Here is a 27,745-nt window from a genome sequence, read left to right as displayed (position 1 = left end):
ATGTTTACCATGCAGGCTGCAGCCTGCATGGAGAACAGGGGAGTGCGCATGACTGTTTTGAGCAGCCCAGGAGGGCCGACCAAACAGTCATTGCGCACAGGAGTGCTCTACCACTCCTCCTCTGCAGCACCGCCCACCCCCTCACGCACTGCCGCAGCAGGAGGAAAAAATAATATGATAATAACGTTCCGTTATTATCATTTTATATTTCCCTTTCTTTGCTGCTCCTGGCAGTTGGGCGATGCTCCTCCACCTTGGCGGAGGAGCCGCCATTGTAAAGACATCTGTTGCAGAGATCATTGTGTGCCCACTAATTTTGAGTGAATTATAATAGTGGCAAAATAAATCTAGTGTTTAAAACAGATCTGGGATATGTCTGTCTTTTGTTCAGTTACAGATTTGACTCATAAGGTAGCATTAAGGGGTAGCGTGCCCGCAGCAAATCACATAGTGTGACATGCAGATCATGGATTTGTATTTAATTTAGATAGGTATGTGGTCTACTGCTTATGACACTGAGATGATTTTGTTACTTACAGTTCTTAAGTTGCAAGCATATAGCATAGTGATCAATTTAGCAACATCAAGGAGTTGCACGTAAACTGTAAGTCATGGGTTTAAATCCTTATTGTTTATATTTTGTTTTGTTGTTTTTTTAGGTTTGCAAAGAAGGGTTCCTTTGGGGAATACTTAACGGCATCATTACGACTTTGCCAGGCTGCAGTGGCGGGGGTCGAGAGAACAGCGCCAAGCCAGCTGCATCCCGACCGCCGCATTGCAATCGTACTGCGGGGCTGGCGGTGTTGCAGCAGCAGTGCCACAGCAGTGGCATGCTTTGGCTCATGGAGATAGCCTGAAGCAAATGTTGACGCAGTGCAGTCAGGTACACTGTTGCCATGCACAGTTGTACATGGCACACAGCGCACGCACAACAGTGCAAACATTGCAGGACACAACATGTGCTCCCAACCACGGACCCCATGGGCCCTGGTTGTGACCCCTGACCTGCCTTTCCACCTACCTTTTCATGTCAGTGTCCCTGCCATGGAAAACTTGGCGGAAAGGCAGGTCATAATTGCAACAACGATGCCGATGCTGGCACCATCTCCATTGACCTCCGCTTTCCCCACCTCTGCGGGACCTGAGATCCTGTCATGGCGGCGGTCCGACGATGGTCTCACCCCCGCATCATAATCTGCCTGTTGGACCGCCAGGTATGCAGGTGGTCCCTCCGCCAGAGTGCAACAGCAGTCCCAGGACCGCCAAAGTCGTAATGAGGCCAAAAGTCTTGTTAGTGCAGACTACATTTTATATCTTGACTTTGTGTTTCTCCAAACATTCACTCTTAACATATAATGTCTACAAGTATGCATGATATGTGATCCCTACACCTTATAAGCCTCATTGTCTTATGTAACATTTCCTGTACATTGATTTACATCAGGCCCGGACTGGCCGTAGAGGGCACCGGGCAATTCCCCGGTTAGCCGCATGGTTGGGGGCCGGTTTTGGGCCCCTAGGGCCCTTTTTGTTACAGGGGCGTTATGCTGCAAAAACGGCCCTGTAACAAAAACGACCGAAAACCGGCCCTGTCACAGAGCGCGGTCGCAGGGGGCCGGCCGAGCACTTTGCCAGGGCCGGTTCTGGTTCCCAGTCCGGCCCTGATTTACATACTTGTATGATTAATTGAGTCTTCATGTTTGATGTAAAGCTCTCTGACACTCTACTCCGCCATAAGTAGCGCTTTGAAAGAATTAAATAAAAAACATTATGTGTTGCCTTTTAAATCAATATTTGATTAATTACTCATATAGACAGATGAATCTTGCATGCTTACAGTGCAAGCACATTTCTTACATAAGGAGTTAAACACAGTAAAAAAAAACTACCTCCAATAGTTTCTCTTAAGTACACGTGAAGTGGTAACAAGCTGTGAACCTTTGTTTTCTTTCATTGCATTGGCATCTATAGGTTAGGCTCTAGATGGCTCCCAGCCAGGATGATATGTGAACAAAAGGAGGGCTGATGGCCCTTGAAACCAGGCTCTATTTTTGGGCCCAGTTGGATGTTAAAATAAGAAAGCCCTCTCGTTGCCTGCACGTTAGTGCTCCAAACGAAATGCAGATAACTTGCAGGCGCTGTTAAATTATGACAGAGTGTCAGAAAATGACACCAAGATAAAATCAGCATATTTCCCTCAGCAGGATCCAAGATCTAGTCCACGAATAGCTGCCAGCACCAGGATCCGGCCTGATACTCCTACTTTCCAGCACTGTTTTAAATGTAACACGTCAACTACGACGTTGATGTGCTCTTATGAGGGCTGACAGGCCTTGAAATGGAAAATACACCAATATAACAGAAGTTTAAGAGTACTGTCTTTGACAATATCGTCGATGGAATGCACACTTAAACTTTTTTTATTTTATCCTCTTCAAGTTCTATGTGGATTCCAGTTGCACATTGCTCTTTTCCAAAACGTTTCACACCTTCCAGTGCTTTCTGAAGTTTGTAACCTTAACAGAACAGTCACCACCTCAGTCAGTTGCTACAATGTTGATATCATATATCCATTTGTAGAGATGTTTTCAGATACGTCCTAATACTCATGGACAGGATTTGATATGTAAATAGAGTCATTATACCATTTGCAATAAATGACTTATAGTCCTCAATCTACGTTGAAGTAAAAACTCTGCATTCTGAAAACCGATCACCGCAGGAGAAGAACCGCATCACGTGTGTCATTTGTCTGTGACCAACTATCTAAGAAATGCATACAAGTATTCTTTTTGGTTCAAGTACATATTCTGTTAAAAATGGTGTACGGTGAGCTTGTTTACCTTAAGTACGAAGCAGAGCATGCCAAATGTCATCCATGTTCCCTCCCTTATGTTGATCATGAGCAGAATAAAGTAAGTAGCTAAATGGAAATAAACGGAAGATGTTAAGGAACCCCATTTATGGACAGTTTCAGTTCCCCGAACAGATGTTCAAAGTTTCCTTGTGTTCTGTTTTCTACGTTCTGTTGGTTCCATGTCCACTTGTCATGATCGACCACCTAAGTGCCACCCTGCCTTCATTGACGTGATATACCTTGGGAATTTTTTCCTAGTCTCTCTATTTCAGCTATGCAAGTGAGTCCGATGTGTTAACCCCTGGTTCTAGGTGGTGGAAGCAACCTGGATAGTCGCCCTTGACACACTACTTCATTTACCTCGCTCATTCATCACTATCCTTCAATAGTGGTTCCTATGAACTGAGTACGCGTTTCCCTTTGGCATCTGAGTGTTTGGATCCTTCGTGGCACCCTTCTATCATAGTAGCTGTCGTTCACCCTCTTGCCTTCTCATGGTCTTTCTTTCCCTCTCATGCTCTCACGCTCTTTCATTATGTTATGTCTTTCTGAAAATATCACATCGGATTAGATGGGGTCTGCTGAATTCCAGAGTGGGCTGGACAGAGGTCACAATGCTTGGGGAGCTCCCTTAATTGTCTGCCAGCAGGTTTCTGCTCTGGGTATGATAGGAGTTCTGGTTCTACACTCCTTTACCGAGGGTAACTTACCATTACTGCTGCATTGATTCCTGCATACATCTGATTTTAGCTCTTTCCATGCTGTCCACCAGAACTTGTAGGTTCTGCATTCTCCAGGCTTACTTTTCTACCGTAATCTCCCAGGAACACTTTGTTGAATGTCATCTTCCCTTCTCTGTGACTGGTTTTCGGAGCTCTGCTACACTTCTACTTCAGTGACACTACATGGACCGAGAAGGACATTCTTTCTTTCAGAATCTCGAGACGGCTCTTTCTTGTAAAGCCATGCCTGGGTGAATCTGTATGACCGCCTGACGTTAGCCAAGACTTTTTAATTTTACTAACATAGATTGTTTAATGTACCTAAGAGTTTTCAGCAAGAGCATATAGGCACTCAAAGCAGTACTCTTCAGTGCCAATGACTGACATGGCATTCTGTTCCTTTTGAGACTCCAAAATATTGTATGTATTATTATTATTATAACCTCATAGATGCTAGTAAACATCCCTCCCCAGTTGTGCGATGTCCATTGGAACTAGTGCTGAATGGACGTCCAATGGTCGTGCGCAGCACTGGGGAGGTAGTGCTGCCGTCGGCCAACGCACCGACGCAGCACTTAAGGGGTTAATGCAAAGGACAACAGTAATGTTTGAAAAAATATACAATATAAAACAGACAGTGACAAAGCCAAAATGGCTGGCAGCTAACATCAGTCCTGTTGGCATTGCCAATGCTTGTCGCCTTTTTGTATGTGGCCTTTAGGAGGGAAACATCACCCCTCGCTCTTCCGTGTCTCTTTAACGGTTTCATCATCATTGGATGCAGCAACTATGCTTTAGCACCAGTCCAAGACTTCCTCTGCTAATACCAGCAGTGATTTATTTGTAAACAAAATAAAGTGTGGTGCCCAGAGTTGTAATTAGAATTCCGCTTCTGGTGCTGCTGAATGCCAAGATTGCTGAATACTACTGCTAATTTTCTGTCACCCTACACTTCCTCTCTCTTTATTTTTTCAGTCTTTCTGATTATTTTTCATCCATGCTTTCTTCCTGTAGCACCTTCTCTAAGTTTTTCTCTTGCTCCTTCTTTCTCTTCTTTTTCTCTTGCTTTGGGTAAACCACTGGGACCTACCCCAGACTATTCCTTGCTCCTACTTCTCTCCTCTGTACCAGTGATCCCAGGGGTGCCCCCCCCCGTTTACTACTTGGCTCTGATCTGTAGGGTAAGTGAAAGCTCATATGTAATAATGTAGCCACACAGCTCCACTCCAGTATACTTTACTCATACTCTTGAGGGAACACCGTGAAGGGAAAGCTCAATTACGACTGTCCAGTCTGTCTGTTAAGTCTTTCCTGGAATTTTCAGCCTGGTCTCATCTGACAGAAGCACCCGTCGGACCGTTGACCAGAGAACAGGCAGCTGCTGCATGAGGTGAGCATGTCTCACTAAGTGCCTGGTCGAAAGCGCCTTGAGAAAGCAACTCTGGTTTAGCTGACTGCTAGCTAGACACATTGGGACAGATTTACAAGCACCTTGCACCACCAGTGCATCACCTATCGTGACGCACCTACGACGCATTTCACTTCCCTATATTTACAAGGACAGGAAAACCCACCTTGCGTGACTTTTCCTGTCCTTATAAATAAGACCCCTTTACACACAACACTTTGCGTGAAAGGGGCGTTCCATGGGTGTTGCTGTGGGTGTTCCCAAGCAAAATCCATGGAACGAGACACATTTCTAGATTTACGAGGAATCGTATACCTGGAAATGTGTCAGAATGCATTGGTGTAGTGAGGCACAACGTGGAGAAATGTTTTCATTTCTCCTCTTTTTTTTCCTCTTTCAATGCGTGCTGCATTCTACAGCACACATTGAAAGAGGACAATGCCTGTACTGATTGTTTTTGTGCAGGAAGGTGCCCCTGCACAATCTCCCCATGACACAGGTATCCATGCACCATGGTGCACAGGTGCCTGCGCCGGCGCATGGGAGCTGTTTGTGCGCCAGCGCAGGAGAGAGCAGAAAGGCAACATATTATTGTAAATATGTTGCATTCCTGTGCTTTGAAAGTGCCGCAGCCCAAGAGCGTGAGTTGCTGTGCTGCAGCACTTTCTTGTAAAGCTGCCCCATTGTTCATATAGAGACAGGCACGATTTGCCTCTGTGGGGAAATATCCTAGGTATGTACTGGATTCTACCCTGACACATTGACAAAATGAGTGAGGTGTACCTTCAGATTTTTCATAAAAATGCGTTTCAGGCGATGTAAGCATCAATAACTCATACACAATTGACACGTGGTGGGGATTGGAATCGCTCCAACGCTCAGGGAACATGAAGCCGGTATTAAACTAATTTCCAGGGCTGTGTATTATTTTCTCGCTGACTATCAATGAATAACATCCGCATTCTCACAGCCTGCTCTCTAAACACCAAAACAACCCTCTAGACCACTCTTTCCCTGCAGTATGCAAAGTTGAAACGAAGGGGCTGTGATTATACGTCCAACGGCTGAGCCACTCAGGTACCATATAGTTTTGGCGTGTGTTTTATCCTGGGCATTTTGCTTCAAAACACCTGCGTGCTCTAACGTTTTACCGGATGTACCGGGCGCGCGAAAGCAATCACGAGCTGCCTCAAGCGAGTTATTGTTGGTGAAGATCTGGGACGAGCATACATAATTGGCCTCGCGCTAGCACAGCTGGTCCCACGCGGGGGGAACCGGATATCTGAAACCCCTCATTGTGTGGTGCAGGAAGGCAGCCCGTCACGCGGGCTTGAGCGAGGCTTCGTCAGCAGTCAGTTTGGCGAGCTTTGTTCTTCTGTTTAAGGTGACCCTTGCTGAGGGACGAACAGGTTCGGACTGGCCTATAGTGCAATCTGGCAGACTAGTGCCGGAAGGGTTCGTCGGACAGGTCAGTGTGTGGGCCGGCGTTTTGCCTGTTTGTGGGCGTGTTTATTAGCTGGTGGACCGGCATTTAATATTGATTTCCCTGACATTATTACCACATACATTGCCAGCTGCAACCCCAAACGCATGTAGTTTCCCACAGCCATACACCATGCCTGCCCTTTACAAGTTAAAAACTTTACAAATGAGGGCCTGTATTTTAGTTAGCTCATTATCTAGTGAAGACACTTTTATTTTGGTGTTTGGGGCTATTTCCAGGGTCTAATTTGTAAAAATAAATAAAAAAAGAATAAATAAGTTCCAAAGCCCTTGTCATGAGGCCACTGCAGCTTGCCCCACCCATTACCCCCACCAGCGCTGCCAATGACAGTACCAAGACAACGTCTAACCATCACACTCCCACAACTGTCACTAATTAGGCTATTCCAGGCCAACCAACGCTATTAGAATGACCTGGGCAGCAGCTAGTTGTCATTTTTAATGTATATGAAATTATTAAACAACTGCAGCTTTTTTTAATGTCAAAATTAGACAAGTACGCCACCATGTGGTGGACTGTGATATGTGCCAGTGTTGACAGTTAAGTACTGGGGTAGAACAATGGAAAGCACTGGTTCAAATTAAGCATTGGCTATTTTCTGTCTTAGTCTCACCCAGAGGATGAAGGCTGTGTTTGAGGCTAGTAAAAGAGCAGAAGTGCATTTGGGCAGGTTGATCGTTTGAATCCATATTTGCATTTGATTATCGAAAGTATAAGCTGGTTTGGGAGGTGCTGATTAGAGAGAGGCACTTGGATGTGTTGGTGTACAAGATGGTTTGTTTCAATGATGTAACACAGGCCCCTGCAGCCCTGGTGGCACAAGGGTGATTCAAACCCTTCAGGAGAGCCTCAGCCTTTTAGGGGACTCCCATTCAGACCCCAGCCAATGTATATCTGTGAGATATTAGAGACTTAGTGGTCCCTTATCCTATTCTACAGCAGTGCCCATCATTTTGCTTTACACCAGTGTCATGAAAGCAACTCACAGCTGATTCTTGTTTTTCACCCAACAGCACTAAATATAGTGGGAAATGTAGGGCCAATGAGAACGCAAAACTATAAGTTCCAGTATGCTTATCACCGCTGCCTGTAAATTCAAGACTGGCTAAAAGGTTCAACTTGTGTCAAGGTGAATAGCTATAGATCAGCAATAAGCCTCGGAGCCAGAGGTGCGTTCACTTCTTGAAATCATCTACTTGAACATTTTGTTGTGAAAAAAGATGGCCTTATTTGCACGTCATCTGTTTGTAGTGGCACTTTGCAAGTCCTCATTTTTATTAGCTTCTTACAAGCAGTTTCTTGTGTCCTCCTCCCCAGAATAGACTCTTCTGGGCCATCCACCTCTATTGTGGGACTGATACCACTTTCCACCACCTCTGCCAAGGCCAGTCTAGAGTGTGGGATTGACAAGCTGTCACCTAGGTCGACTGCTGAAACAGGCTGCAGTTAACACAAGCAATTGCACCCTATTATGAGGGGGGAATGGGCAAAATACTACTTTCTTGGTACAGCAAGAATCCTGCTGGCTGGAGCTTAACACCTTCGACGCTCATGACGAGCTCAGCTCGTCATGAAACAATGGGAAAACCAAAAGCTCAGCACAGGAGGAAAAAAACACTAGCATCGATGGTGTTAAGGTTAAGGGTGGAGTAATGTTCACGGACTAAGGTAGGGGTTACATTGTGGTCAAGGACCATAGTACATACAATTGGACTTTTTAACTATTCATTACATTTGATTACATTTAATTGAAAGAAGTGAAAAATAAATTTTGTTTCTCGTGGAAGCCATTAACATAAACTCATTTTTGCAAGGGGCTAGAGACAATGATTTCGACTCTGTGTCCATGGGACAGTTTCATCTGATGGCCACTGGTTCATATCTGTCAGAGTTAGCATTGATCAGAAGTCATCACTGTGCTTGTTATATGGTGTAGCGCAGACTCCATTGGTTGCCTCATTGTGCCTGTGCACTAGTCCTGGGCAGTCCATGTCTTTCAGACTGTTTTACAGTCTTGGGTGGCACGGGCAGCACAAACATGGCAGGTTACCCATGTTCAGACAAGACCCCCCTCCCACCCTTATTCTAGTTCATCTGCGAAATGGAATTTGGAATGTTTATAGCTACCTTATGCTGTGCAGGTGAGCAAACAAAAAGGTGTGTTTTGCCATATTCATATTTCAGAAAAAGTGTTTACTCACCCCAGCTTAATTCCTATTTGTGTGTCTGTTTTTGTTAATATATAAAATACAAGTTGCTCACCATTTCAATAATCTCTCTGACAGCTTTGAAATCTCCAGACTCGCTCTCTGTCCCCCCAAAACTGAGTAACAGCATTAAGTTACAGTTGTCCATTGGAAATCTATAGAATTATGGATGTGTAACCGCAAATAACAGGATGTTTTTCTCCAAGGGTTTCTGAGTGACATCAAGTAGACAATGAGAGCAAAGGTCTAGTCGCCTATGTGTCTCTGAGAACCCTAAGGTGAAAACATCTAGGTTATATTCTTCTTACCCATCTATACACTTACGTTCTAAATCCCTCCCTAAATAATCTTCCATAGCTTTCAATGTTCACACTGGGACAGATGCGTAATGAGTAAACCATACAGAATCTGACCTTGACTCTCCTTCCCAAAGATAAAAAACATAAAAATACCTGGCCTCCTGCCACCCTACTCACCATCCTGTACATTTACCTTCCCCCACCTAAATTAAAAAGTATATATCTGGCTTTCTGTCACCAACACCTACCAAACTCTCTGCAGATCCCAGCCCCCGCCCAAAGCGATGCTCTATTCTTTCACTGTGAGAGCAGAGAGCTGGCCCTGCGTAATCCGCGGGTCTTTGCTGCTTTTTCTCCCCTGTCTGTGTGGGTCTGCAGGGAGTAGAGGAGAGCCAGATTTTTATGTAGTTACTCTTCCTAATGGCTTCCAGTGGAAGTAACACAAAGTAATACAGATATGTCTCCCTTCCCCAGTTTGTTTGTGTGAGAAGTTACCTTCAGTGCTTTTATTGACTATAAGCAACGACCACTACTGTCCTTTGTACCTTTTAATGAAGCTTAACCGCATCACTGCTGCGGTGATTTTTGCGCTGTGCGGCATTTTTAAAAATACCGTGTTACATGACGAGCTCAGCTCGTCATCAGCACACGCCACCCATGGCTGATGACGAGCTGAGCTCTTCATCAGCATCGAAGGGGTTAAGGCAGATCTAATTGTTTAACATATCAATGGAACTGAAAAATTATGCAGAGAAATAATAAAGTCATGGAGAGGTGCTGTCCTGGATTAGAACGTGTGGAAAGAAAATATTGCTTTCTCTGTTCACCTGACCAAATATGGCTCAAGACCTTTAAAAACCAAGCACATCAACTGTAGGAAAGTGAATTAGTAGGTGGGGGTATTCACCTTCAGCTTAGAATAATACCACAATACTATAGTTCCAGTCAAGACCCAGTAAATTAATCCTTTCTCAACCATTGCTAGCTTAGCAAACGGGCAGGCAGGTTTAACTTGGGAGACAGGTATGTGTAAAGCATTTAATATCACAAAACCAGAAAAAAGTAAAAAACACAACACAACAACAATCCAACACCAATTTATAAAAATTGAGAATTCTATTATCTTTAAAATAACACCAAAACATTAAACAATCAATGCAGTGACCCGGAGATATGCACTTTTAAAGATTACATCAAAAATTGTGCATCACAGCGGTGCCTTTCTAAGACTCTATTCTAAGAGCCTTAAAAAGGCACAGCCACTGCAGGACCGCCTGACCTGTATTCCATTTGGAATATGGCAGGTGGGCTGACTACAAGTTTGGTGGTCTTGCAGTGGCTCTAGCGTAATGGCCCGCTGCAACACCGCCAAACTCGTAATCAGGTCCTGAGTCTTTTTCTTAGAGCTTTTCTCTCGTCGAAGGACATCCTTGGGCTTCTCAGATCCGAAATTCAATTCAACGAGGGCAGCCTGCTGCAGCGTGGCGTCTCGGTGAACCTCTCGCAGTCTTTCTACTCAAACGTGAGACACTCCGGAGCTTTCATCTGAAAAAACCAGCTAGGTCAGGCTGATTCGCCAGTTGACAATGATGGCTTGACTCTCCATGTCGAGCCAATCTCCTCCTGGAACTTTTCTGCAAGAGTTTGCAGAAAGTCTCCAGACTGAGTGTTCAGAGACTCTGGAGTGTCTCTTGGTGGCTTAGACTCAATTTCCCACAATGCATCTGCACAAAGTCAGGAAAAATTCAGTAGCAACTGGTCAGTTCGGGCGATCCTCTGTTTGGCTTTGCAGGTGACTTCTTCGGGCTCTGGTGCGCCTGTTGTTGATCAGGGAGTCCATTCCTTTTCCTTAAAGTCAGGATAGTCCTTGCTTTCTGGAGCCTTATGAGTGCAGCAGGCACAGTCTTATTGAGTGCAAACGTTCTGTGTTGCAGTCCAAGGGTCCAGCCAGGGCAGTCCTTCTTCTGTTGCTCCAGGCAGTTCTTCTGAAGTGCCTCCCATACTTATCCTCCATTCTGGGCTGGCAAGAGGGGGCACACCCCAGCCAGCAGTGGTAAAGTTACCTCCCTCTGCTACGACCACTTCCTGCAAAGTGTGACACATGTTTGACACAGAATGCACTGTTCTTCAAAAATAAAAATAGAGAAAGTCTCTCTAGGTGTGTTTGTCTGTATAACCCAACCCAAATATGTGGCTACCATCTGCCCACACTCCCCTTCAAGCCCCCTTTCCTAATCTAATTAGGGGTGCTCCTCTCTGGCTGGGGATCAAGGAAATGGGAGCTGGCCTGGGTCCTATGACATCGGTTCTCCTGCCTTTGAAGTTTAGCTTATCTCCCCAGCCCCTTCCTCTGTCTGACTTCTTCAAGAAGCAAATCTCCTCCCACCAAAGGGCTGTATTGTTTCAGCCCCATGCCTCTTCACATCTACTCTGGGAGATGCGTGGCTCAGTCTGTCGAAGGCTGGCCAATCAGAAGAGGCTGCTAAAGGACTGCTTTAGTTAACTTCAGGGTATTACGTTCTAATACTACTTTCCTGTAATAGTTACATTAAAACTAACCTGGCAAGTTTTTGGATTTAATGTGACCAATAATTGTATGCTTTGATTGATGTTGCAAGCTAGCTCCAAAGCAAAGATAGACTTTGTTAAATATAATAAAGCCTTCTGATGTTAACCTAGTAGCTGGCAGCACTACAGTAGGGAAAATAATTACTTTGGCTGTTTCTCCTTACCAGGTCTATAAAACATATTTTATATTGTCCCTGCTTTTTATAACTATGCACCCTACCTGTGGGGGCACCTAGTGCAAACATTATGTTGTATGTATTGAAGTGGTTTTAAAAAAAAGACAATGAAAACATGTTGAAATTAAAAATGTCGTTTTTGACTTTGGAAGTACTTTTAATTCTAAAGTCGAATTTGGAGATAGTTTTATTTCAAAACCAGCCTGCAAGGCAGGCCTGGCTTTAAAATGACATCAGACACCACAGCAATGCACACTTAAGTGCATTAAGTCGACAGGGGTCTATAACCCACATGCCCTACCATATACTTTGGACTTACAGATAAGTTGTCTTTGTCAATTAAAATTATACCAATTAACATATACCTTTTAGAGGCAGAGCACTGACTGGCCCTGGCCCTGGTTAACAAAGCTCAGGGCACTTTTAGAGTCAGTAATCACCACCATAAATCAAAACATGGGGGTGCTCATGGCAAAAAGGATGACTTTCCTGAACCAACATTACAACGTGTTGAGCTTTTTACAGCAATGTTTATTTCAAGAATTGTAGCCTCTTACATATTCATTGACCAGAATCATTAATTTTCATTGTCTATTTTTACTGTATACTTACAAATTTTAAAATGTCTTTGGTTCATTGTTACAGCACCGGGGCTGATTCTTGGTAAACAAATATATTTTTGCAACTTAAATTGATTATGGTTTTTTTTCTTGTAAATTCGATAAAACACGTGTTATTGGCTTTGGTACAATAGTGCCCACTGGATGGTTCAGCTTACTGGAAATGGCTACTGTTATTAATTGAATGGTTTCTCTCATGTTCACATGCAAGTTTAATGCTTTATTCAAATACACAGGTATCAAACCTCATACTACATTGCATTCAAAATACTAATTCTCACTCCCTGTTTACAGTTAATTTTGAGAGGCTTTACACAGCAGCAAAGTTGTGCATTCAAATCAGATTCCACCACTGTCTACCTGGCTTTTTCTACCCCTAAGCTCAGCTTGCATATACCCAGTGCTTACTGTGTAAAAAGATCGTGCAGAGACCCACAATCCTTCATAGGAGATCCCTACTGGCACTGTGAATGCCAGGGCTGCCAAATGCCACGTTTTGCTGAATACCAAGGCTTCCTAATCCTCTCTGCATCTCATGCCTCTTTATCAGCTCCCTGCCAGTTCCTCTCTTCTATCCAATTTTTTCATGTTCTGCATCCTCCCTATTTTTAAGGTCGAGCCTGGGCAGAGCATGCGCTGCTCTGCAAGGAATGCCATATTCAGGTAAGGACTTAAAGCTCCGCTCATTCTCTGCCCATATTTTTCATTGGCATGTGCCATTGTCCACTATAAACTGTGGATGTCATTGTTCAATAGGCTTAGTTGTCCCATCTTAGTACCCCCTTGCCTCATTTTGTAACCTCCCATGGGGTCACCCCCGTTACGAGTGTTGTCACTCGGTAGGCTTTAATTATAGCCTCCAAGAATTATTTTCTCAAATTGCTTTGTCCTGCGCACACTCTCTCCTAACGCTTAAAAACAATTATAGCACGGGAGCTCAACTCATTTGTAATGCAATAGGTCTCACATTTGCAAGAGTTTAAGCTATTGGCATTGTAACTGACAATGCCTTTTATTTATCTGTTTTAATAACAACACATAAATAAAAGGCATTATCATTTGCAATGCCAATAGCTTAAACTCTCGTAAATGCAAGACCTATTGTATTGCAAATGCTTGTTTCCTTTGTCACTATTTCCTCATTCTCTTTTCTCTTTGTGCCTTTTGTGTCTTGCTCTGGGTCAAGATCTAAAGATGAAAAATTCGTTTTGGACCCCAAATGTGAGTGCTGGTGCCCACCACCTGCAGCCACCACTGGCACAAAGTAAGGACTGCATTCACCATTTAATGCAGTTCACTTTCATGAGAGGGCAGAAGGGGAGGTTTTTTGTTTTGACAATCAGCATGTAATGTATGCAGAAGAAATCATAGTGACCTTCGAGTGCCCCATAAAACGGTAACATTTATGTGATTTGTAATACAGGCCAGTGCCATAAAGCTTCCACTTTATTTTGAGATGGAAATATATCTTCAGTTATTGTCCTCACAGATGGCTGAGATAGTAAGGATGGATCCCAGCCTTAAAGCTGCCCGAAGGGTGGAACGTCCGGAGCCTATAAAATGTGCGTTCTCATAATGTACAGTCTGTGTCCCTTTTTGTATTGATTTTTACTTTTGAAATTGCAGCCTTACGAAACCGGATATAGTGGCAAAGGGAAAGGACGGAGGTTAAATTACTATTTAAATGCCAAATATTGATGCGTACGGAGAAAATAAAAATGCAAAGCAACGATCTGCCGTAAAGAGAAGCAGAAAAGTATTCGTCAGATTGCTTTTTGTTCGTATTTTTACAGTGGTTTCGCTTAGCACTAACATGCAGCTTACAAGCAGCAGGATTGAGATAATACTGTGAGGTTCTATGAAGACAGAGAATTAAATAAATGCACCAGTTGCAGTAGCAGACTGTGAATCAGGCATTAAAGGCGCTAAGGCCACAAGCTAAGTGACCGATTAATTGTTTACTCAAAACCCTTGTGCATTTTGTAGATTCACAGGAAGCAATGTAAATCATCATCTGCTTTATTCGACTGACAATTCAGCCATAAAAGCACAATTGAAATAAAACATATTAAAACACGACTTCTTATATGAGAACCTAAAAAAATACAGATAAATTGTGTAAAAGGAAATACAAAAAACAAATGAGGAAAACTAAAGTCCTCACCCATGCACAGAGGTTTGCTCATAAAATGACAGTTCTTTACAGACGAGATACTCAGCCGTACCTCTTCTGATAAAAGTAATCACTGCGAAGAAGGAATAGGGAGCATACAATTTTGCAGAAAGACAAGAGCTGTCTTATGATGCCAAATTAGACCTTATCTCCGGGGAAAGTTCCCTGTTTGTCCTGGATCACATTTTAACCTCTGTATTCCAGTGCATCCTATGTAACAGATCAATCAGGGTCTATCAAACCCTTGTCTCCCCATAATGGGCCCCAATTTAGGTTATATAGCCATGTCAACTGCTCAAGAGAGATCCATAAAATCTAGATGTATAGTTCCCCCTTTAGCATTGACATATTTCCCTAAGGTAAGCTGTAGGTTTAGGCACTGATATGTGGTGCCCAAAACTATGCAAAACCAATATTGCACTCTATATAGATTCTGCTTCTCTTCTAAACAAACGTCCATTTGGAGGCAATGATTCTACCCAAGAGTTTCCTGGAACTGTCCAGCAAAGCAAAGAAATTGGATGGTAGCAGCAGAGAAGATTTCTATTCCCTTTTTTTAAAGATAAGATCCACCACAGCCTTCTTCCAGGATGGGTTTAATTGACCACTTATAATGGCCCTCAGAACATTTGTTATAAGGGGGACCCTAAATGTACTATTTACTTTGAACAGGTCTTAGAGACCTCAACTGCCCTGGAGTTTTCCCAGAGGGGCTTACATTAATTGCTGAAAGAACATCCTTAATGTCAATCGACTGACTAAGTGTGAGGTCGTCTTCCTGTACAGGGTTTATAACCTCTCTTTGCACTGGTAAGGAGATATTATTGGCTCGATCAAAAACAGCTGAAAAATATTCCAAACAGGAATTTGCAGTGATATTTGAATCAATTGTGGGTTTTATAGGTCGAGAAGGATGGTTTGTTCACAGTTTTCCAAAAAGCAGCACTATCTTTTAGGTTATTCCCCCTTTCCAGATCCTCCTACACTTCCTCTCTATGCTCCTCTTTCCTCAGGTCAATGACCTTCTTACAATCTCTTCTGCAAGATTTAATTTCTTCTCTGGAGCATGGACTTTTTGTGAGGGCCACCTTACATGCATGACTGAACAACACTATAGGAGACTTGCTGCTAAGTGGTTTTTTAAGCAACATCCAGGAAGAAATAGAAGCACAGTAAACAAAAGGCCTCTATAATTCTATCAGGAGGTTCATCATGTGAAGCTTGAATTGAAATAATATTCTGATTGTCCAGGATGAGCTCTTGCATACATTTTTCTTTATCAATTTTTTCACAATTGATCCTAATTCTACTGTTACGGGAGAGTTACATTTTTTTACCCCCCTCTCAACAGCCCTTCTCAACAAGATTCAGGGCACAAGAAGTAATATGCGGATTGGGGTCGCTAGTACAACTAGCGATCACCTCATAGTCCTGCAACTGGGGAATCAGATCAGCCAAAATGATTACTTAGTCTATTTTGCTACATTCCTGTTACCCTTGAATGTTTGGGGGAAAAGGGTGCGAGAGCTCCTGTAATTGCTACCCACAACCATGTCCCTAGATATCAAAATTCTGTTAACTGCCTCCCCATAAGGGACATGTTTAAAATGAGCCCATGTCATCCCTTCTAAATCCATTAGGCCACAAGGTATGTATTGTTAAAATTACATAAATGTTAGTTAAAATCTCCTGTCCAAATAATTAGGGCTTCCTTATTGTGCCGGCACTGTAAATCTATAATATATTTTCAAAGTCAAGGGTAACCAAAGGATATTAGGGACCAAAGGTATACATATTTCTAAAGGAACAAAGGTCTCTTACTCACAAAGAAACACAGGGAATTGGTACATAGAGATGCAATGAGGTGGGTATTAGTTTAAAAAATAGAAAATCGATACATTTATTGAGTTTTAAAATAACACATAAATAGAGCGGGAGAACAAACAAGAGAGAAGTTAAAAACTTCTATGCTCACACATTTCTCCATGTAATTAAAATGAAAACGCAGTGGCCATGTCACATATATTGTTAAGTACCTATGCTCACATGAACAATTATATACCAACAGTTCAAGTAACAATACAATGGTTGACGACGTTTTGATCCTCTTAAAGGATGTAGGGATCACCATCAGGACATAAGAGATTATGCCTGAGACAAAAATGCCCGCTAAAGAGGGAAGAGAAGGGAAAGGAGGGAGTATGGGACGAAGGGAGAGGAGGCAAGAGAAAAGAGAACATTGGAGACCTATTAAAATTACAATATTCAATCACTCAAGCAATGTAGTTGTTCACCATTAGCTTTGTGGTTTGTAACTCCCAATTTCTAGTTTGGCTTAATTTTCTTTAGTCTGTCCAGCTTGAGTTCGAAACTCCCGGTTCCCAAACCTTGTTTACTCTAGTCTTCCCCAAATTTGCTTTCTGTAAACAGGCCTTTGAATCTTGTTCCTATTTTGTTACATTTGCTGTGCCTTCAAAGGCAGGGGTCCAATATCAAGTTCTCTCTTCCAGGGACCTTGGTGTTTATTTTTGTTTCTCTGACTTCAGCGTGAGAGGATTTATGTGACAATCCTGCTGAATAGCCGTGTAAGAAGAGTGTTTAGTGTGCATTTTTTCTAGCATACACCAAAAAAAACAATGAACTGTGCTGATGTTTTAGAATATTTGATAATTAGTGCAAATGAATCACATTTGTTAAAATTCTGAAGTATGGTGGAAATAAATATTTGAATATGATCACAACGCAGCAATACACAAGGTGATAACATTTGCACACAGATTGTGTGCAGTAAAACCATATTTCCGTGCAAATGTAATGGTCGTTTCATTTGAAAATGTATTGTCTGTAATGGCAGTGCAAAACTATACCATGCATACTTCACACAATATCACTCCACTCAATGCTCTTCCTCCCTATGCCAGACCACTCCATCCTACGACATGCCACTCCACTCTGTGCCCCTCCACTCAGACCCTCTGCAACACGCCATGTCACTCGACTCAATTCCAATCTATGCACCTCACTCCACAACGCAACACAGCACACCACTCCACTTTACACTCCTCCATTCCACTCCACTCTACCCCCTCTCAGACTACCCCACTCCACTCTAATCTATCCCATTACAAATGTATCCCATACTACCCCACCCCATTTCGCTATAATCTACCCCAATCTACTTCAATCCAATCGACCCCCCTCCACTCCAGTCTACCCCGCTCCAATCTACCCCACCCCACTGCAATCCAACCCACCCCATCTGCCTCACTTCAATCTACCCCCTCTAACCCAGTCTACCCTACTCCATTCCAATCTACCCCAATCCACACCACTATGATCCAGTCTACCCCACTCCACACAAATCTACCCCATTCCAATCTACCCCACCCCAATTTACCCACTGAACACCACTCCAATGTACCCCACACCACTACAGTCTGCTCCACTCTAATCTACTCCACTCCAAACTACACCCCTTTAAACCCCATTTCGCTATAATCTACTTCAATCCAATCAACCCGACTCCAATCCAGTCTACCCCACTCCAATCTACCCCACCCCACTGCAGTCCAACCCACCCCCAATCTGCCTCACTTCTATCTACCCCCTCTAACCCAGTCTACCCTACTCCACTCCAATATACACCAATCCACACCACTATGATCCAGTCTACCCCACTCCACACAAATCTACCCCATTCCAATCTACCCCACCCCAATGTACCCACCGAACACCACTCCAATTTACCCCACACCACTCCAGTCTGCTCCACTCCAATCTACTCCACTTCAATCTACACCCTTTCAATCCTATCTACCACACTCCAGTCAAATCTACCTCACTCTGCTCCAATCTACCCCAGTTTACTCCACTCTATTCCAGTACCCCAATCCAACCCACTCCAATGTATTGCAATCTACCCAACTTCACTCCAATCTACCCTAGTCCAATTTAACCCACTCCATTTCAATTTACTCCACTCTACTTCAGCCTCCAGTGCAATCTATTTAAATCGTTTTCCCTCTAATCACCCCACTCTACCACAATCTACCACAACCTACCCACCCCACTCTACCCCAATCTACCCCACTCCGCTCCAATCTACCACACTCCACTCTACCCCAATTCACACACTCTAATCCACCCAATCTACCTAATCCTATTTACCACCCTCCATTGTATGGTTACCAATCTACCCTGCTCCATTTCACTCCATACTACCTATTGCCACTCAAATCTACACCACTCCAGTCAGATCTAACCCACTCCACCCCTCTCCAATCTACCCTACACCACTCCACCCCAAACTACCCTACCCCAGTGTACCTCACCCAATTCACCCCATCTACTCCACTCCACTCCAGTCTACCCCACCCTATCCCCAATCTACCCCACCAATCTACCACACACCAATCTACCTCATACCACTGTTTCCAACTCCACTCCAACATTCTCCACTCAAATCTAGCCCACTCCACTTCAATCTACTGCAGTCTTCCCAACTCCTTTTCACATCAATCTAACCCACTCCAAACTACCCCACTCCTATGTATCTCACTCGAATGTACCAACTTCACTCTAATCTAGCCTATCATAATCCAAATAATCTATCCCACTCCACCCTAATCTACCCCATTGTACTTCAAACTACTCAACTCCACTCCTGTCTACTCTACTTTGATCTACCCCAATCCACCCCAATATCTAGTCCACTCTTTCCCAATCTACCCCACTCCACTCCAATCTACCACAATATATCCCACTCCACTCTACCCCAATCTACCCCGATCTACCCAACTCCAATCTACCCCAATCTAATCTACCCCAACCGCCTTAGCGGAGTAGCCGTTGTCGTCCATTGGTCTGTTCAAGTGCCATTCACATTTTGCTTCTGCCCACTTCAGCCAGTGGCTTTTTTGTACGGTGAATGACAACATCACATGAGCTCAGCCACTTGAAAAGGAGTACACATCATAGCCAGGGCTGGTTTACTGGGGGTGCTGGGTTGCTGAGTTGCTGAGCTAGTTTTATGCATTTTGCTGTATTGCCAAATTTGTTTTCACATGTTGCTTATGTTTTAAAAAAATAAAATAAAAATAAAAACAGTACATGTGCCAGAGCAAGATCTGTTGGGTTTGCCACTGCTTTAAAATGTTACGATCATTGTTTCACTTTCTGTGTATTGTGCAGACAATACAAAACGTGAATTAATGACAAAATCATAGTCCAATGTTCATGTAACTTCTCATATGCAAACGTTATTTTCAGAAGGCTACTGAAAATTTGGTGGATTCTGGTAAAAAATGAGCAAAACGTAATTATTGGTTTCTCCCTGTAAAGTGAAAGTGCAATGTTACCTATATTGGAGTTTATCGATTAGTACTCAATTATGATGCCGTTTGGAAATCTTCCCTACCGAATGGGTTTGGGAATGGTTTCCAACTGACTCGGATCGGGAGAGTCCGACGGACCAAGTACAATGAATCCGGGTGCTTCCAGATACGATTTGGTCAGACTCCCATTGACTTCAATAGGAGCCTATGTTACAACCGAATGCATAGGCTCCTAATGACAAAAGGGGTGGCTGGGTAAAATCGGGCACCCTTTGGCGAGCACCCCCTGGTGCCTTCTTCACTGTGCATGGCTGGTAAGGGGGGACCCATCGGTACCACCACGGGCCGATTGGGAAGGCTCTGGGTACGGGGGATGCTACACGAACTCAAAGTCTGATTCCGACTGCCGATTCGAGTCGAACTGCACGATTCAGAAAAGGCTGTCGGAATCCAGCATCGTATTCAGTCATTAGGAAACGCAGCCCATAGAGACATACGATTCTGCTACGTACAGCTTGGTCATTCCGAATGCCTTTAGGTTCCGATTAAGATATTCCTAACGCCTAACTCGCATCGTACTCGGTTGGGAGGAAACCTTTCCAATTCAGTCGGGAAAACATGTTCCTGATCAGATTCGGATGGAGCAAATGCTGTTAGGAGGCCTTCCTAACCGCATCTTAATAGAGCCCTAAGTGTGAAATGAATTCTATCTATACTTTAAACTGTTTCCAACACTGAGTCATGGGGTGCCTGCCTTCCAAGCTAAGATGACAAGCACCTTCTTCATTAAAGCTTCTTCAAATATGATTGTTGTCACTTACTCAAAAACATATCTGAGAGCTGGAGGAAGGAATCGGGGAGCATATGTATGGAACGGATTTTTAGTTGCAAAGGCTGCAATTCGCAAAAAAGCAGTGTTTGCGACAAAAAATTTGCAAAACCCGATGTATAAGGAAAATCGCATTGCAAAATTAAGGAATCGCAAAATTTGCGATTCCTTCATTTTACGTAAGCATTTAAGGAATCGCAAATTACGGTTCCTTAAATGCTATGTATCAAGCACCCAAGTTGAGCGATTTCTCCCTAAGAAATCGCACATTACCACCAACTTCAAGTTGGTGGTAATTTGCGATTTCTGTCAATAATGCACTTTTTGGCATGTTTCATGTGCCATGTGGCGCACGTACATGCCCTTAGGGCATGTATGTGCGCCATATGCGCACACATGATCATTTCAGGGGTGCATCAGGGTGTCCTTATGACACCTTTGCACCCTTGAAATTATTCTCAATTTGCGATTCTCAAATTACGAATTGCAAATTGAGAATGATTTCCCATTCATTCCTATGGGCCTCCTGGCGCATAGGAATGAATGGGAAGGTATTCCTTAATTGCGATTTCGCAATTTGCTAATCGCAATTAAGGAATACTAAGAAATCACGAAAAATGTGCAATTTTTTTAATACATCCCGTTTTTCAATTCTAAAATAGCGATTCCCCCAAAAATTGCTATTTGAGAATCACAAACACGGATGTTGATACATATGCCCCCTGTATACTTATGCCAAACTAAACAGAACATTTAGAGTTCCAAATTGAAATGTCTTGCAGTGTGCTTCGTACAATACTCTTTTACAAAGCATGAATAAAATGAGTGGCAGCACTTGTTTGCTTATATTTATATGTGTAATGCAGATGATAATCCTCACACTTTTTGGTCACACTGCAGTCTGCCTGAGAGCCACTAGTTTGAGATGAGAAATTCGAAGGGCCTGATTACGAGTTCGGGGGTCCATCAGACCGCTGAACTTGTGGTGGAGGTGCAGTGTTGGACAGAGACTGCCGCACCAGCAATATGACTGCCATATTGTAAGTACAGCGGTTGGAGCGTTTTAGGGTCACTGCAACCACCTTGGATCCATGGAGCTGAGACCGCCAACCTTTTCATGGTGGTGAGACCACCATGAAAAGGCTGGCAGTGGGAAAACAAAGGGAGCACTACAGGACCCCTGTTGCACTTGTGCATGGGGGTGCATGTAGTGGGGCACATGTCCTGCCCCCCTGTATGAATGCATCCCTGTTCCATGCTGTGCAGGAAAATCCATTGGCAGTCCCATGGTAGTGCTGTTATAAGGTTCACTATGAGCCTTTAAACTGTACCGCCGCTGAACTGCCACAATGCCCTTCCGGCCACCTAACAATGAAAGTACTCGTAATCATGCTGGTGGCGGTCGAGTTTGGCGGTCCTGGAGTGGGGTGCCCACTCCGGGGTCGCCAAATTCGTAATCAGGCCTTAAATCTTTTTTTAGTATATCAAGTAGATATAACCACTTGCAGTGGTACAATATTGAGACTGGTCTCCAAGGCCAGCTTCAGCATTGGAGGCACCCAGTATGGCAATCTTTGTTGACGCCCCCAGTGACCTACTGTGTCCCCCAGATGCCCTCACTATCACCTTTCAACTGTGCCCCCTTATCGTTCAATAGCCCCTCTCTCACATGTATTTAATGTAATGGGTGTGAGAGCACTTTATATCATTTGCATTATACAGAAACAATGAGTCATACAAGTGATAGATCAATGCATAGGAAATGTTACATAGGATAATGAGGACTACAAGTTGTCTTAGTCTCGTTCATCCATATTGGTGGGCAGTTTATTTTAAGAGTGCTTGGTCCGGAGAAGCGCGAATTTAGGATTTAAAACGTAATATGGTTGTTAGGGTTGGCTTAACTATTAATAATTTTTTTCTACACAAATGAACCCTTTTTAGCAATGGAAGACTGGGGAAAAACATAAGGTTCTAAACCTATGCCCTGCAAAGAAAGCAGTCCAGCCGGCTTTGTACCACACCTGGGCTGTTGGAAGCTGTCCAGGCTCAAACATCGTATGATCACTCCAGTGATTGGGCTCTGTATAGCCTTTCTCGCCGAGGTGCCACAGACTGCTTGTTCATCACATTATCATAGAACTTCATCCTAGAAGGCTCCTCGAAACTGGGATAGGAACATGAGCCAGAGAAGGCCTGGGCATGTGTTAAAGCATGCAAATGATCCGAATACAAGCTCTCTAAAGACAGGGACGCCATTGTTGCAAACATGTCCTTTGGAGCAAATTATGTAGGAGATGCCAAGGAGCAACTGATATTGACCAGGAGTCCTATACAGAATTCACGTAAAACCTGTAGTTGAGTAGGTCTACCAGGTGGCCTGAACCTCCTGAAGATGCTTATTGGAATTCAGTTTTCTCATGAGTGTTTTAAAATGTTCCACGCACCTCAAAACCTGCTGCAATGTAGAATTTGGTAAGTGCAGTACAGGGCTGGTGTACATCTCAGATTCTAATGGAACATACAATCAAGTTGGATCTTTCTAGATTACTAGGTTTTTGCGGCCAGAGCAAAGTGTACGAGAGCAAATTAAAACCACATTTAAACACCTGAATTGGTAGTTGCAGTAGATATAAGATTACATTTAAAGGAGGTCTCTCGTTTTGGACGTGCAAGACGGATTGGCTTTGTAGATAATTTTTTCTGATGCTATTGAATGTCAGCAAAAACAGAAAGAATAACACGTTTTGGCCGATGCTGAATAGCATCAGCAAAAAGAGGCACCTTGATATGAACACGTGCCTTCGCGATGATACATGCGCACGTGTTTTCAAAATGCTATGAGCCACCACATGGTGACCTGTGCACAACGTGTTAGCATGTTGCTGTTTTTTAAATTTACTGTTCCAAAGTGGATCCCTTGGAGTGGAAAAATAAAAACCTGTGTATGAAAGTGGATGGAAAAAGAATGGAGCAACCCGGTAGTTAATAGAAGTGCCCGGTCCTCCACATTTAAAAAAAAAAATTCAAAGATCTAAACGGTAGTGGTGGAGAAGAAATGTAGGAGTGGGTATAGCGTCAGGGAAAGCAGAGAAGCAACAGATGAGCAGGGAAAGGGTTTTAAGTATTAAGGGGCAGGAGAAAAAAAGGAGCAGCTTTAGGGTGAAAAGCCGCATGCACAGCAAATGAGGGATTTGAGGGCAAAGCAGCACGCAAGGGGAAGAGCAAGGAAAACATGTACTACCAAGGAGAGTTAAAAAAAACAGTAGTCCCCTGAATGCAAGTGTTGGAAGGGCACAAGCTGTCTAGTCAGAACATAGTGAGGAAGAAATGCTCCAGAGGCAGGACAGAGAGGAAAGCCGTTGAATAAGAAGCAGGGAAATGAGATAAACAAACAGCACAAGTAGCCATGTAGGCTTTTACAGGTCACCGTGTGCTACAAAATAAAGTAACCTGGCAATATCCCCCACCTCTTCTATGTACATGCTCAACTTCATATTTGTTACTTTCTACTTGTTGATGAATGTGATGTTTGTTATGTGTATGTTTTGAGTTGCGAAGGAAAGAAATCTGTGATCTAAATTGTGCTGTTTACTTATCCGATGTATTAGCAGTGGTAAGAAGGATGTGATGGTTTAGGGAGAAGTGATACAGAAAAGGATGTCCTTAAATCATTTATGAACAAACAATAGTAGGATATTTGTGTTACAGGGGGGCGGGGTTTCAGCCTTCTTTTTGTTATCTTATAAACCATTGTAATCTGGTACTTCAGAGCTGATTATGACTATTGAAGTTCATCAAATGTACAACTCACGAATGCCAGTAACAAAGCGTAAGACTGCACAATTTCCACACTCGTTCCTCTCAAGTGAAGAGCAGCAGCTGTCTGTACAGCAGGATCCCTGGTTCCTGCGAACAGGCGTTGGCAGCTGCCCAATGGCAACCTTATTTGGCAACCAATACAACTCTTTATACTAATATACTTGAGAAAGTGTGTGCTGAAATGCATAGGCAAAAGCACTGTTAGTATCTTCAGTAAGAAACCGTCTTAAAAACTATTACTGCTGTGTTATCTTTATATGGCCAGGGTTATCTATGTGTGGTTGTCAAACTTTGAAAGGCTGGGATCATTCAGCGCTCCCTGTCCGAAAGCTGTGTGTGTGTTTAGGGGCCAAAGGATTCCATTGGACAACATCTCTTGCTGTAACTTAGATAATTTCCTTTCCACAATATATGTGGATTTGCACGCCAATATGTGCTCAATATCAAACCTTAGAAATATAATTAGCACGTTATTGCACAGTAGAAAACTGAGTGAATTTGAAGGGCTTAGGATACTCACCTTACAACCTTAATGATTTTTCACAATTATTCCTGTCCTGAAGGCCATTGTGAGAGTCAACCACGTAGCAGAAACGTTATTGCCTTTGCAGCAATCTCTACATTGTCAAAGACCAAGTACCTGATTTAGAGTTTGCCGAATGGGGTACTCTGTCACTGTTGTGGTGGATGACCTGTCTGCCTCATTAGAATTGCCATAGGATATTATGCACTCGTAATGTGGTGGACAGGATATCCACCAGGTTTTATAACAGAGTAACGCATCTGCCAAACTCTAAATACACCCCTAAGGCTGACTTATTATTTTAGTATCATCCCCAAAAAAATTCAAACATAGGTGCTTTAGAATCCGATGTTGTTTGTGTTCACTTCAAATAATTCTGCATGCAGTACTCGCCTTTTAACTTGTGCATTTTGCACATGCTTCGTCCCCCTCCTGAAAGTCACCCTATGTCTCTGCTCCATAAAATCACCCTTTAAAAACGAGTGACTGAGTTATGAAGAAATCATTTGTGTTGCGAACTCATACCCGTTATATGTGTAAAAAGGTGTGATTATATTTGTTGTGTGATTGGTATACTGTGGTGTTGCAGCACACAATAAATGGAATAATATGTTCATAGTGAGGTGCACGATATGATTGATTCATTGATTAATAACCTACTTCAGATAAAAGGCATGAGGCAGGCATCACATTTTGGGGTTCATGATATTTGAAATGTTTTCCTGCATCACAATGACATGTCTTAAATGTAGTGTCCGTCTCTCTTACCTCCTCTCGGACACCCTTGGTATGTACATGCCTTTGCTTTCAAAGCCGTGCCTTAGATGACACCGTTTGTGCTTGTTTCTTGAATCCGGGTTGAAGAATATTCACTACAAATCTGGAGGGTGGCTCTGCGATGCATGTACAACTTTGGAGATTTTGATTATTTTACTATACATTATATAGGATGCTTTTCTATTTCCCTCACTCGTCATAATTTTGAAATATTGTAGCATATATTAGATGAAGTAATTGTACTGAATGTTTTTTAGAAATTCCCCTGCATAAAGTTGCCTCAAATGCTCCTTCATAAGGAAACAAACTTGATTAATGTAACACATTTTTGTTTTTTTGTTCCTTACCAGATCACCCCCGGAAGCAAAGCTGCTCAGTCCCATGTCAACCAGGGGGATATTGTGGTGGCCATCGATGGTGTCAACACAGATGGAATGACCCACTTAGAAGCACAGAATAAGATCAAGACCGCCAGCTACAACCTAAGCCTCACTCTCCAGAAGTAAGTTTAATCCGTTAGTGAGTGTTGTGTTTACTTCCTATACATGGAATATGAATGCGTCATTCTAAGTTATTGACCATAATTTCCTTACAAAAAGCTAGAAATATCAGCATTAAGCTGCAATTACTAAGAGTTGGCAATTTAGTGACGGTTGTGACCGTGAAACTTTGCAAAATGTCTTATAACGCCATGTTAGGTTCAAAGACTTTAAAGGTAACAAGCATTGGTAATGCCAATAGATTTGACTTGTAAATGTAGTAAGCGTGTCTGTTGGCGCTAACAGAGACTGCTCCTCCGTTATGGCGGAGGAGTGTCACCCCACCACCCCCGATGAAAGCCAGAAGAGGCAAAGGACAAAAATAGGATGATAATAAAGCATATTTTTTATTATTTTATTATTCGTCCGGCAGGCCTGAAGTGCAAGCCGAGGGTGAGGCATGGCCACCTACACTGATGCTACAGTTGCAGCACCAGGGAGGAGGGGGGATTTGTGGGCACTGCCAAGTGCTCATGACAGTTTGGCCGGCCTTATGGGCCCAGCCAAACCATCATGCGCCCTTGGCTTTTCTCCATCTAGCTATGTTGTACAGCTGGGTGGAGAAACCAACAAAGACTCCCAGTCTATGTCTGAGCGCCGAACCAGGGCATTCAGACCAATACCTGCGCTGCTCACATGCTGGGAATAGTATTCGTGGCATGTGAGCAGTGCTTGGATTGGAATCTTGGAGCCTGCATAGTGTGCAGCTTCCTGGATATCTGGGCAGCGAGGTTTGGGTGCAAGGCTGCGGCTGTCGGAGCAGGTAAGTGAATTTTTCTTTTTTTTCATATTTATTTTTTGTGTTCTTCCCTCCCCCTGCCCCACCACTATGCATGATGAGTGGCTATTGCTGGGCACTAATTAAGTAATCATACATACAGTCTGTCACTCACCCATTCATCCACTGATTTATTCTTGCATTTATTCACTCACGCAATGACAACAAAACACAAGCTCAAAATTCAACCACATATGTAAGGGATATGCTTACAATAATAATCATGTTGTAAATAGTTGGGTTGAACCCATGTAGTCAGTGGGACCTGGGTGAGTAGTCGGTATAGGTATAAAGGGGTCCCAGACCAAGCATACAATCATTTATTCTTAATCACACAATTAAGTTGAATTGATCCAAAACAGATGAGGGTGCATAGTGTTTTTATTCTCACTGCACCATTAACCATTCAATGATGGAAGAATCAATAATAATACACACAAAATTAAATGCGCCCACAAGGAGAAGGGGAAAGTGCAAGGAAAAAACACACTTCTGATAGTTATACATCACTACTCAGATTCCATATGCATAAGTCCACAAGTCAAATCATAATTGCCATTGATCCACACAAGAGGTCAAATAAAATATGCATATATCAACAAAACTTTTG

The 27,745-nt window shown here is 43.1% G+C and overlaps 1 protein-coding gene across 2 annotated transcripts in view; it reads left to right on the top strand.

Moving 5' to 3' along the window:
- The window catches only part of LDB3 (LIM domain binding 3), a 487,331-nt gene that overhangs the window by 52,204 nt on the left and 407,382 nt on the right, over positions 1-27,745 (top strand). For both annotated transcript variants that reach the window (XM_086922025.1, XM_086922024.1), the window contains exon 3: positions 26,169-26,320. In XM_086922025.1, the coding sequence (XP_086778151.1) occupies positions 26,169-26,320 (152 nt within the window). The remainder of the gene's footprint in view (positions 1-26,168; positions 26,321-27,745) is intronic.

Source organism: Lissotriton vulgaris, chromosome 5 (assembly GCF_964263255.1).
Source record: "Lissotriton vulgaris chromosome 5, aLisVul1.2, whole genome shotgun sequence".
NCBI classification, from domain to species: Eukaryota; Metazoa; Chordata; class Amphibia; order Caudata; family Salamandridae; genus Lissotriton; species Lissotriton vulgaris.
The sequence above is the reverse complement of the archived record's forward strand: the minus strand, read 5'-3'. Positions and strand labels throughout refer to the sequence as shown.